This window comes from Manis pentadactyla, chromosome 1 (genome assembly GCF_030020395.1).
Source record: "Manis pentadactyla isolate mManPen7 chromosome 1, mManPen7.hap1, whole genome shotgun sequence".
Classification (NCBI taxonomy): Eukaryota; Metazoa; Chordata; class Mammalia; order Pholidota; family Manidae; genus Manis; species Manis pentadactyla.
In genome coordinates, this window is record NC_080019.1 from 179,772,968 (window position 1) to 179,785,782 (window position 12,815).

Consider the following 12,815-nt stretch of genomic DNA (forward strand, 5'->3'; position numbering starts at 1 on the left):
CCTGGCCTGTTCCTCACGCTGCCTCGGCTCCCCACTGTCCCCAGCAGCTGCGAACTCAAGATGAAGCTGTCACAGTCCCCTTTCCAGGCATAACTTGCATTCCAAGGCTTCCCTGGGAGAGAGGTGGGTTGATTTCTGGGAGGGCAAGGAAGCAGGGGAGAGGGAGGGGAGACTAGGACATCAGGCGGAACGGCCTGTGGGTGCCGAGCAGCTGCTGGTTCATGTTACCGTGCTTTTCAGCTCTCGCCTTTGTGACTAACCCTGGCTGCTCAAAATTTTAACCTGAAATCAGACAAATCAAACATGAAGACCTGGACTTTTCCTCTCAACCCCCAACCATAAGCCCAGTCTGGGTGAGTTTAAGTATATGTGTGTACAAAAAAAGCTGAGAATGAAGGAAAAGGATAAATGGTGAAATCAAACAGAAAGCCTCACTGTGAAGCAACCGACTCAACTCAGAGAATGAGAATTCCTCTGCAATTGCTCCAGGCAAGCCATCAGCTCATGGGGCCCAGAAGGCAGTACGTTGTCTTCTCTGACTGTGTGTCTAGGAATGGGCAGGTGCTCCAGGTCTGCAGGCAGAGCCTGCTGTGAGTCAGGTCTTAAGAAGCAGGAAAGAAGCAGGGGCAGGAAAATGGGCATGTGACACTAGACCCAGTAGGCTCCCTGCTGGCTCCCCTGGCCTAGCACAAGCACTGGCACACAGTAGGTGCTCAATATGTGTTGGCTGAATACATGACTTGACATGTTCAGGAGGGATGATTTAGCCAGAGCAGTCTGTCAGCACCAGGGAGGCAGGAACAGGGCCCCGACAGGCAGGTAGGGCTAGGAGTCTGCAGCAGCCGGGGTCCAGGTAGCGGGCAAGACTAGGACAAGGGAGCTCAAGGGTGGACTCCCCGTCAAGGTACATAGTCTTTCCCCCCATACAATTCAGTGGTTTTAGCATATTCACAATATTGTATAAGCATTCCCACTACCTAATTTCAGAACATTCCCCTCACCCCAAAAGGAAACCTGTTGGCAGTCAGTTCCAATTCCCTTTTCTCCCCAGCCCCTAGAACCACTAATCTACTTTCTGTCTCTACCCTTTTGTCTACTCTGGACATTTTACATTAATGTAATCATATGTCTTTGTCTGGCTTCTTTCAACTTAGCATACTTTCAAGATTCATCTCTGCTACAGCATGTATTAGTACTTCACTCTTTTAAATGACTGAATAATAGTCTGTTGTATGGATATAGGATGTTATTTTTCCATTCACCAGTTTATGTACATTTGAGTTGTTTCCAATTCTGTTTTCCACTATTATGAATAATGCTATGAATATTCATGTACAAGTTTCTTTGTGAGCATATGTTTTCAATTCTCTTGTGTATATACCTGGAAGTGGAAGTGCTGAATTATGTGGTAACTTTATGTTCGATTTTGGGGGAATGCCAAACTGTTTTCCAAAGTGGCTGCACCATTTTACATCCCCACCAGTAGTATATGGGGACTCTAGTGCAGGGTTACTTTAATTTGATGTAACTGATGTTCCAGACCAGTTCCACACCCACCCAGTCACATGCATGCAGGGCTAAGATCTGTGATTTGCCTCTCTTACCCTTAGAAACTCCTCAGCCTGGACAGCAATGGCTATTCTAGAAAAAGACATGGATGCATCCAGAGATGGTGAAATGCAAACTTCTCTGCATCTCTATCTGAGTCTCCTGGTGGGCTGTGGGTCAGAAATGGACTAGAAGCTATTAGTCCAGAGGTAAAGGCAGAGGGATAGATGAATGGTGTCAAACTAGAGTGGTTAGAAAGAGAAAAGCCCTAAAATGCAAACTACTGGGTAAGACAACAGAACAAGGAGTGGGTGAGAGCTGCAGAAACAGGTGACCTGCCACCAGGAGAAGAGCCGCATCAGTCCCAGGTTCCAGCCAGACTGAATGAGATCTGCTCCATCTGATGCTGCAGCATTATAAGCGCTGCACTGGGCTGGGGCCAAATGCGGCAGGGACTGGACAGCTGTCCATCAGCTACGGCTTCCCTGCCTCTTGGGCACAAAGCTTGACTACATTTGCAGCCACCCTTGCCGCTAAATGTGGCCAAACAACTGAGCTCTGGCCAATGAATTGTGGGTGGAAATTATGTGCACTTCCTCCAGGCCTGGCCCACAGAAGCCTCTCACAGGACCCACCACCCTGTCTTTCCCCGTTTGTGACTGAATGGCAAGGATTCTGAGGATCTGAGGAGGGTGAAACCATGATACAGAAGGGGCCTCAGTTCCTGAATGGCCGCATGGCAGGCCCAGCCAACCAGGAACATTCCGCCTGCACTGTCAGTGAGGGACAGACTGACTTCATTTTGTTAAGGCATTTAGGTTTGGGGTTTGTTAGAGCAGCCAACATTACTAACTCTTAACAATCTGAAGTTACTAATACCAACTCCTCCGAGAGCCTGGGAGAAGCTGGGGCTGGGAAGGGGCTGGGCTCCAGGGATGGGACTCAAACATGAACAAGGAGGTCTCATACCCGGAGAGCCTGGAACCTATGGCCGGCACTGCTCCCCAGGTCTTCTTGGGGAGCCAGCAGTCGTGACAAGAATGCCAAGGCCATGTTTTATAATTCAAAGGACTAAAACTACCCTCCTCCCTGGCAGGCAGGCCTGAAGACCATCCCCACAGGGAGAAAGCCTCTAGGTGTTTCCCATGAGCCAACAGGGGCTGGCCGCCCAGGGCCACTGGGGCACACTCACCGAGGGTGTCCACCCGTGTGACCACCTGGTCCTTGCACACGTTCTGGCAGGTCTGGTTGTCAGCTGGGCTGCCTAAGTGAAGCAGGCACTCAACACAGTCTCTGAAAAGCGGCAGTACACACGGGGGTTAGATGCCACGGGGTTCTTCCACACACTGGACTGAGCTCCCAACAGTGCAGACCCCAGCATTCCCTTGGGCCCGGGCCCCTGGGCTTCTCCCTGTCTTCAGATGTTTGGCCCTGGGGAACACTTGCTTGGCATCTTATTGCTATTATGTGGGGAAACCCGAGGGTTCTTAGAGAAACATGTGAGTTCAGAGGCATTTCTGGACTACATGTCAACTTAGAGACCTTTCAAATTCTGATACTAGGAGCCGAATCCGTCTGCACTCCAGTGCATGAAATACCTGACTGCAGAGTCAGCTCCAAGCAAGAAATCTCTGAGTGATAAAATAAACTGTTCCCAGCCTCAGAGGAGAGTCCTCACACCCCCACAGCCAGGGCTCGATGCCCCCATGCTGACCCACTTTCTAGGACCCCCGCCAGGTGACCGTCACCAGGATTATCATCCCTGACCCTCCTGCACATGACTCTCCAGGGGGGCTTCCAAGGAAAAACCACAGCCAGGGACTCCGAATCTCTGGAGCAGAGCCAGGGCTCCCAGGGATTCCAATGGACGTAAGGCTGAGAAGCCCGCCTGGAGACTCCCAGGCGCATCTCCCTCCCAGACGAAGCCTCCTTGGTAGGGTCCCCAAGGCCCTGCTGTCCACTCACCTATTAGCTGGTTTATGCTAGACTCTAGTAGGGGCTACAGGGTGGTGCCCCTCCCGGAGAACCACATTTCAACAGGGCCTTCTGGAGAGAACAGGTTAGGGGCCAGAAAGAGACACTTTGACCCCCTTTCTCCTTCTACCTATGTACAGTTTAAATCAGATATTGTACAAAAATGCTTCATTAAAGGCTCAATTAATGATTACAGTTCATACTTTACATAGTTGAGCCCTGTTCCATTCTGTTTACCTTCAGTTACACCACCGAGAAGACAACTCCTGCAGACACAGGCCAGAGAAGCTGATCTGAGGGTCTGTAAAGCTTGTGGATGGAAGAGAGGGGCCCTGAGCTTGTGCAGAGAGGAGAGGGGACAGTGGCAAGGAGAGAGTACATGGGATGGGGAGAACTCAGCCCCAGGGACGAGTGGGTTCTGCAAATCCCCAGCTGACAGTGAACTTTCAGGGACTCCATGAGGCTCCCTGCAGGGTGGCCTGGAAGGAAGGTGACAGCCCCTGAAATGGGCTTCTTCAGGAACTGAGTTAGGGCCTGGTGTGCTGGGAGAGCCGCCACCCCCTGCAGCTAGGCCCTGGCGCCAGAGTGCAGGGCGTGACCTCACAGAGCCTCAGCTACTTGGGGGTCCACAGGGACCCAAGGGGCTGTGTCTCTGGAAAGCTTTCTGGCAAAAACATAGAGGGATGTACGACCACAATGTATCGCCTTAATTATCACCATCCTCTTTTAATTCCTTGAGAATAAGAGACCAGATCCTACGTTTCCAGCGTGGAAACTGAACTGGAATGTCAACTGGAAGGGGGCTCAGACAGCATCTCAGCAAGTCCTCCTTACTTTACAGGTAAGGAAAATGAGGCCAAAGAGAAGTCAGCGGCAGCTGGGTGCAGCACCCAGGGTCCCTCCCTCTCAGACAAACCCCTCCCCAAGCCCTTACTCTCCTTTCAGACCACTGAGGAGGCTGGGCAAGTGAGCAGATCAGCAAGAGAAAGCAGGTGGAACTTTCTTAAGAGAGTACTAATATGCCTAAGAATGAACTATTCCAGAATTGGCCACAAAAATCTCTCTCCCGGGAATGACTTCATGGAAACATCCTGGAGTTACAAACAAGTTGGTACTGTTTGCATTTCCCCTGAGGCCAGAGCTCCAGAGGGCAGGCAACTGAGACTTGGCAGGAGGCCATAGAGAGTGGTCATTCATACTGTCAGGGCCCAGCACCCCCCTCCAGCCTCCTGGATTAACACATCAGCAAGGAAAAGTGGCTGTTCCCGGTCTCAGCTAGGGTTCACCCTCCAACTGCATCCCTGCTGTCATTAAAGCAGGGGCCATTTCCAGGGAACATTTCCTAATTATCCACATGGACCTATCAGTCTAACCTGTGTGCTCCACGTACTGAGTTGAAACTTGTGATATACTGTAGTCATGTGTTAAAATAAGTCTGGGCCTTTTAAACAAACAAGCTGCCTAGACTTTGCCCAGAGAGCCTGTTAATTGAAATCAGCTGAGACTGAGTGAGACCTCACTTAAGGTGAAGGGTGTATTTGGTTAGCTCTACAAAGTGGAGTCTGGCTGTTATGAAACCCCAGTAAAAAAAAAAAAAAAAAAAGACATAAGGCACTCAAAACAGGGTGGCTCTCAGCAAAACAACAAGAAGAAAAACAGCCTCATACAAGTCACTATTAAAGGGACCTTAAAAAAAAGTTGCAAGTAGGCAGTGAATGAGACAGAAGGTCAGCGTGGCTCAGACGCAGCAATAAATAGTGAGGCTCCCTTCTGGTATCTCTTTGCTCTTCTGGTATTGCTTAATGGCCAATCAATTACCAAGTCTATCTCTACTAGGAAATGAATGCTTTAAACATTTAAAGCTAGGGTTGTTTTCCCATGGCGTCACTTAACTAAGCCAATCCTACACTGCCTTGCTGCACTAAAGGGAAGAATGGGGCCTTATCTGCTTTCACTGACTCCATGTGTGCTGTCCTAACCTCGGCCCCAGGGAGAGCACACACTCAAGTGCTCTGCCGCTGGGAGGTGGGGGAGGGCAGCTCCCTCAGGCACCAAATGCGGATAATGGCAGTGACACCATGCTCACACGGCCACGGTTATCTGGGCTCCAGATCCAGCAGGGTAACCTCCTCCCCGGGGATGTTTCTATCTGGATTTCTGTCGTCTCTCCACTCTTAGCAGGTCTAAAGTGTATCTGGTTTTCTTCTCCCTTACCCTCCTCGGCTGCCCTGCAATCACACAAAATAAATCGTGGCGCTGTCTATCTTGGCTCTCGATCTGCAGCCAACTTTCAATTACCAACACCTGGATTATCTGGGGCCCTTGTCCAAACAGGGTTCTGCCACCCAGAACGTGTCTGAGCACGGACTGACCAGCAGCCGCGGCCGGCTCAAGCGGCACAAACTCATCCGTTACCAGCCGGAGCCGGGCGCTCAGAGGGGAAGCCTGCCAAGAGCAAACTGCACAGCCACATTCCTCAGCCAAAGGGAAAAGAGATCTGGATTAGCACTGGCTTCTGATTATCCGTGTCCCTGCTTCTTTCCCTCCTGGCCCCTTAGCACGGATGATGATGCAGCTGTCTCTCTGGCACATTCAGGGGAAACCGCCACTCTCGTTTTCCTGAGGGCTGATCTGCCTGATTTCTTTCATGCCTTCCCATTCACGCTCCAGCAGAGTGTGAAGGGCAGAGCCTCGGGGAGGCCACCTCGGAACATGACCCTGTGGCTGAGCCAGGGAAGGCCTGGTGCCCACACTGAGACAGTCTCTGCATTCATAGCAGTGTGTAGCCAGCGCTCTGGTATCTGTAAATGGAGCAGAAAATTCAACAGCCATTGCCGGTAGTTTCTGGCATGCCTCATCTGGGGTGGGTGCCCTCCTCTCCAGTTTACCTTTGGATCGTGTTTTGTTTAAAGCAGCATTTCCCACCCGGATGTCCCGTGACACGCTGTTTGGGAGATGTTGATGAGGCATGGGTGAGGGATCAAATGCATCTGAAAAAAGGATGCAAACTGAATCCCCTTTTGAAATACCCAATAGCTAAGGCACTATTTTGTTACCAAAACCAGTTTAATTTCATTGTAACTTAGTAATTTGATAATTTCTAAATCTGTTTAAGAATAGCATAGTTTTGCTCTTTGGTTCTGTCTCGTTTGTATTTTCTTACAAAATCCCCCACGGAACCAGTGTTTCAAAGGAGGTATTTCAGCTAATGTCAGTAAGAATTCTGCTTCCCAGCCAGGCGGGATGATGGGTGGGAGGTGCGGAGATGGGGAAGCAGGCTGGCAGGCCCTGAGGGCTGACTGGCTGCAAGCAGGCCTGGCCTGGCTGGGAGGCTAGCAGAGGGACCGTCACCTCTTGCTGCCGCAAGCATCGGGGCAGGTCGGGCACTTCTCGCATGTCTCCCCGAAGGCTCCTGGCTCTGTGCACTGGCACCGGCCGCAGACACAATGGCCCCGTTCGCTGCAGATCCGACCATCCCGGGCCTGGCATGTGCTGATGTCTGTTGAGCAGTTACAGTTGTCCCCGATGTAACCTGCATGGCACTTGCATTCCCCGCAGTGACAGTCGCCATGGCCTAAAAGGACACACAGCACATCAGAGCCTGGCCATGCAAACACATAAGTACCTGGCATGCACCCTGTGCCAGCTACTGGGGAGCCAGCAGGATGACACGCGGACTGTGCCCTCAGAGTCCCTCTGGGCCAGAGCTCCAAGTTGGACCAGAACTTAGCCAAGTCCTGCTGCAGAACCAGGGCCAGAGCTCTTTCCTGTCTCGGTTGTTAGGGGAATGATGGCCCCAAATATGTCCACATCCGAGTCCCCAAACCTGTGACTGTTTCCTCTTATGGGAAAACAGACTGTGCAGAGTGAGTGAAGGATTTGGGACAGGAGATTCTCCCGAATAATCCTATCAGGCCCTAAATGCCATCACAAGGGTCCACATAAAGGGAGGCAAAGGGAGATTTGCTGCAGAAGGTGGCAGCCACGGGACCAGAGAAGCAAGGAGCTGCACTGCTGCCTGGAAAGAGGGAGGAGGAGGCCTTGACCCAAGGAATGCAAGGAATGCAGCCCTAGAAGAGGAAAGGCACGGACACAGGGCCGCCCTACAGCCTCCCTCCGGGGGGCGCTTCAGCCCAGGGAAAACGGTTTCAGACCTGCCCCCAGAACCGCGGCGAACACGGAACAGTGCTCACTGTATCCATGTCAGGCTTTACAGCAGAAGGTCAACTAATTATTATAACCATCGCACACAGGAGGGCTTATCATCCTCACTCCACAGGGGATGGAAGGAGGCACAGAAAGACGATGCGGCTGGCTGGAGGTCAGACCCCCAGTGGCTGTGGGGCCAGGACTCGGACCAGGGAGACTGGCTCCAGAGGCCATGGGCTGGACTCCAGGACCCCCTGCCTCTTAGGAGTAAAGAGGACAGAGCAACCCCTAACCAAGGTGAGCACCAGAGGCGGCTCTCCCCTTGCAGGAGAGACCCTTTCCGCAGCCTGCAAGAGGGGAGGAGCTGGGCACCCCCTCAAGGCTCTGCAGGCATCAAGGGTGGGGAAACCACTTGGCTCAGAGGGCTGAGCGTGTTAGTGTGTGCATGCGCTGCAAAGCATGGAGAGGGCCGTCTTCTGAGGCGCCCAAGGGCCTGATAGTGGATTCTAGATTCTCTACTCTGCACAGAAAGTGGTACTATAAATGGCACTTCATCTTTAAAGATCTTTCTTATGCTATACTGCAAAGTATTTTCCTTCCAAATGCTATTTTGCTAAGGCTGATATTAATAGGATGAAGGATTTGCCTTTCCTGCACACTCACTCACATACTACAAGGAGGGGCGGGGGCTGGGCTCAGACGGCGAGGAGCCTTGCACTTTACCCTCATGCCTGAGTCAGTTACCCTGGCGGTTGGATCCCAGCACCTTCAGTGAGACCACCAATGTGAGCGACCAGCAATCGAGATAAGGACCTCGAGAGATCAGGACTCCAGAGAGCCTCTCTACCTGAACTCACTTCCTGCCCCCACCCCACTAGAATGCGGTGCCTAGAGTCTGCAGGCAGCCCGAGGCCACCCGGAACAGCCAGGCCTCCCAGCCCTCCCGTAGCCGCTGTTTTCTGTTTGCCCAGGAGCAGAGCCACGGCGGCGGACGCTGGACCATGCAATAGCGCCCTCCCCTTCCTCAGGCAGTGCCCGGACACAGGGGAGCCCCGGGGAGCAGACCTGGCCCAGGCCAGCAGCAGGCCATGCAGCGCACTTAACCACCTAGAGGCTGGCAGGTGGTGTGGGAGCCGTGGGCGACAGCGCCCTGCTCCAGGGCAGCGGGGAGGGAGGGGCCCTGGAGAGGGAGGCAGCAGCCAGGAGGGAGGAACGCCTGCCCCCCTTCCCCCAGCCTGCAATCAGCAGGAAACCATCCCCCACAGGAAGTCCTCCCAAATGAAACGGATGCATTCCCCACAGCTCCCTCACTTTGGCCTCAAGGACGACACTGGTCATGAACCTGTTTTAAATTAAAATGTTTCACCATCAGGAGGAGCCCCACCCCCACCCAACATGTTATTATGAAAATTTCCAAATCTGTAACCCAGTTGAAAGGACTGTAAGTGAATATCCAGAGACCCACTACTCATGTCCCACCAGGAGCCTGGTACCTGTTGTTTTACTACATCCATCTATCCATCAATCCATTTTTTAAAATGCATTTCAGAGTTGCAGATATCCACACACCTGAGCGATAGGTTTTCATACAGCCCTGGCCCTCTCCACCAGCTTACACATCATGCCATCCCACAAAGCAACAGCAGGATCTGTGCTGCATTTACAGGCAGCAAACATGGTACTCAGGCCAGAGGGGCTGCTTTGAAAGGGTGAGTGTGGTTTTCCTTCCTACTCAAATTGTTTCTGGCAGCAATATAAAATTATCCAAATATAATCTGACACAGTATTTCAGTGTCCAAGTTCTCAAGAAGAGGTAGTGTGTGATTTTGTTGAAGAGCTGGGTTTGGGGTGAAGTGGGTGTGTGTAGAAGGGAGAGCTTGCTCCCCATGGTGAGTGAGCACCCAGGTGGAAAGCTCTGTCCCCCCCGGGGGCGCCTGGAGCTCGGTACCCCCACCAGAATGGTTCACCGGCAAGGCCCAGCTGCTCTGGGCACATCTGATACCATGCGTGGCCAAGGGCTCCAAAACCCTGCCGAGGCCATTCAGTGAGTGCACCCTAGATCTGGGGCTCAGGGAGAGAGAGTTCAGAGTCAAGGGCAGGAGAGAGCAGGATCTGGTGATTCACTGAAGGTCTCTGCGGTCCCAGGGTGGGGTGGGTGGGGATAGGACTCACCACCAGAGACATGAGCTGGTCCTGAAAGGTCGCCACAACTCCTGAGCCGCAAGGACATGATAAGAAAGAAACGGTGTGCAAAGAATCTGCAAAGTGGAGGGACTGCAAAGAGCCCCAGCCCATTTCAGTGGGGTGGGCAAGCAAGCGGGACATCAGAAAATCCTTATCCACATGGCTTTGTGGCCTCAAATATTTGACAGCTCCAAGCACAGTCCCAGCAAGTCAAGCTAGGAAAGCAGCCCCAGGCTCCATACCTAGTGAAAGGGCCGAAGCCACCAGAACGCGTGTCCCGAGTGACTCCCTTGATGGCCCCTGTTTGGTCTGTCACTAGCTCATTGCCTTTCAAGGACAGTTTAAAGCAGCAACAGCAAAGATGGGGCACATGCCAGCCCGTGCTCCTTCACGCCTACGGCAGACGTGCTGCCCCCTCGTAGGATTCTGCTCCCGGGAGCCTGAGCTTGGCCTCAGAAGCCTTCTCGACACTGCACTCTGAGTCAGCTCTACCCAGCGGTGGGGGCTGCACACAGGATTCAACTACTTGCCATCTTGGTTAGCGCTTCCAAGCCTCCTTTAGAAAGCATGGACCACATACAGTATCAAAATCTACGTAAGTCTGGTCACATTTTGTATGAATCCAAATGTGTCAGATCCTGCAGTTGGGCCTCAATCTGACTTTCCCTCAACCTGCCAGGGCAGGGACCTCCCGCATCTTCTGGTCAGCCCTCGCTCCCCGGATACCCTAGCAGGATCACATTTTGTTAAGATAAGAGGCATCTGGCCCTGTCCCAAGGATAATAACCTACCAATCCCCAGCAGAGCTGAATGGGGGACCAGGAACGTGACCCCAGCTAGTGACACCCACAGGGCCAAAGCAAGGACTTTTCATCAAAATAAAGCCTGTTTATTATAATGCTACCCCCAAACGCCTTGGCAGAGCTGGTTAAATTTAATGATGCCCACTTAGTATTGTGCAGACATAAACATATTTTCATTATACATAGATAGGAACATTCAAGGTCATGTGAAAGCACCTTGTAAGCCGTGAATTGCTACATGTGCAAGTTATCATTAGTTCTCAGTTTGTTAGAATGACTGATAGCTAAATGGACAGGAAGTTGTAAATGTGTCTGTTTATACAGAATTTCAGCTCTACAGAATTCAACAGCTTTCCATCAGCGAAACAGTGCTTGCATGGGCTCTGGGCCAAGACGCAGCCCCTTGCCTCTGCTTATAACAGAATACTGGTTCTTTAGGAGGAAGGGTAAAGCAAGCTGGGAAGAAGCTGTGGGAGAGCAGGGAGGGGACCCAGGGGCCTGGGAGCCAAACGGGACATGACAGGAAGCCCCAGCATCAGTGATTTGTAGAGGCAGGAAGGGCACAAGATCCTACAGTGGCTACCGGGCTTCACCACAGTCCGCAGAATGGTGAGGGCAGATCCACTGGCAGAGGTGAGGCGGTGGTAACCACGAGCAGGCAGCTCCTGCAAGGAATCTGGTTGTAGAGGGAAAGGAAGAGGTGAGGAGGGGGGGGAGGGAAAGGGATTCGGAAGATGGGATATATTTGCACACTCTTCTGATTACAGAGAAAGATCGAGAAGAGAGAAAGTTTTGGGGGAAATGGAGGGACTGAGGGAACGGCGAGCTCCAGAGAGATCACAGCAGAGAGAGATGCAGTGGGAGAAAGGGAGAGGACGCACCAAGGGGTGAGGGTTGCAGCCAGGCGAAGATGCCCGAGCTTCCAGGCCCAGTAGCCAAGGAGCTCAGGGTACCTTGACCAGCCCCCTGCAAGGCTGAGGGGCTGCACTGGACCCAGGTTCCAGTCTGCCCTCCACCGTTTCACTATGTCACCGTGGGCAAGTTTCTACACCTGTCTGGGAAGCCGTTTCCTCATCTGTCAACAAGGAGAATGCCTTCCTTGTGTGAGTGTTGGCAGGAATATCAGCGCTGCTGCAAGTAAATCCCTAACGCAGCATCCAGTGCATGGGGTGCCCAGGAGACAGGCTACAGCTGCTGTGGCTGCTGGTGGAGCTGGGCCCACAGGGGTGGGAGAGCAATGCCGTGTGGATGGATGGCTGCCACAGCAATGCAGGGCTCCTGGACAGTGGGGCTGTGGGGAGAGGTGAGTACTGAGGTCTTTGAGGAGTGTGGGGGGTAATCAGGATGTCAGTAAGTGACAGGGACGAGGAACATGGAGGATCATGCAGTTGGGATGGCACAACCTCAAAGAAGGGGAGGGCGTTCCAGGGGGTGGAAAGCAAAGGTCTGAAGGGAGCACGGCAGAGACGGGAGTATGACAGGATGGAGCCACCCCCAGTGTCGCCCCATGCAGTCTCAGGGACCACTAGTTTCAGGAAAAAGGATGAGTGAGGATTTCTGCACCTGGCTGAGGGTACAGAAGCCTGTTTACGAAGGACCATGGATGGTGGAGAGCAGAGTGGGGATACCAAGGGGATGCCTGGAAGACGGGGCACTAGCGAGTAGGAGTTAGTGTGTGGCTGGGTCACCGGAGTGCCTGCAGTGGCTCCTGAACCTATTTACCAGCAGTCACTGGTGTTTAATCCCTCTCTATTTTGGTTTCTCCATTTTAAGTGGGGCTAATAAAAATGCGTCCCTCGCAGGGCTGTTGAGTTAAATCACTCAACCTTTGTAAAGCACTTAGTTTCTCGCACACAGTAAGTGCTCAATAAATGCTAGCTGTCTTCATCACAGGTTTTGTTATGGTGGGAGTGAGGGGAGAGGGGGAGATTGGAGTAGATCCCAGAGGATGGGGGGCAGAGCACATTCTGGGAGCTCGGAGCAGAGACATCAGTGATAAAAGCTCCCGTAGGGTCCCCAATCCAGGTCCAACCCAAGGTGAGGACAGCCAGGGCCCAGCAGGGAGGCTGGCACCACAAGGGCGCTGAGCCCCGCTTGGGGAGCTCCCTGCATGTGAGTACAGTCAGTGCAGGGGGAACCAGGCCATCAGCAGGAAGG

General features: G+C 52.6%; 1 protein-coding gene across 4 annotated transcripts in view; it reads right to left on the reverse strand.

The window, feature by feature from the left end:
* ITGB5 (integrin subunit beta 5) overlaps positions 1–12,815 on the reverse strand; it is a 140,660-nt gene that overhangs the window by 37,053 nt on the left and 90,792 nt on the right. For all 4 annotated transcript variants that reach the window (XM_036905410.2, XM_036905402.2, XM_036905392.2 and 1 more), the window contains exons 11-12: positions 6,874–7,096; positions 2,741–2,841 (exon numbers count right to left, since the gene is read on the reverse strand). In XM_036905410.2, coding sequence (XP_036761305.2) covers positions 2,741–2,841; positions 6,874–7,096 — 324 coding nt within the window. The remainder of the gene's footprint in view (positions 1–2,740; positions 2,842–6,873; positions 7,097–12,815) is intronic.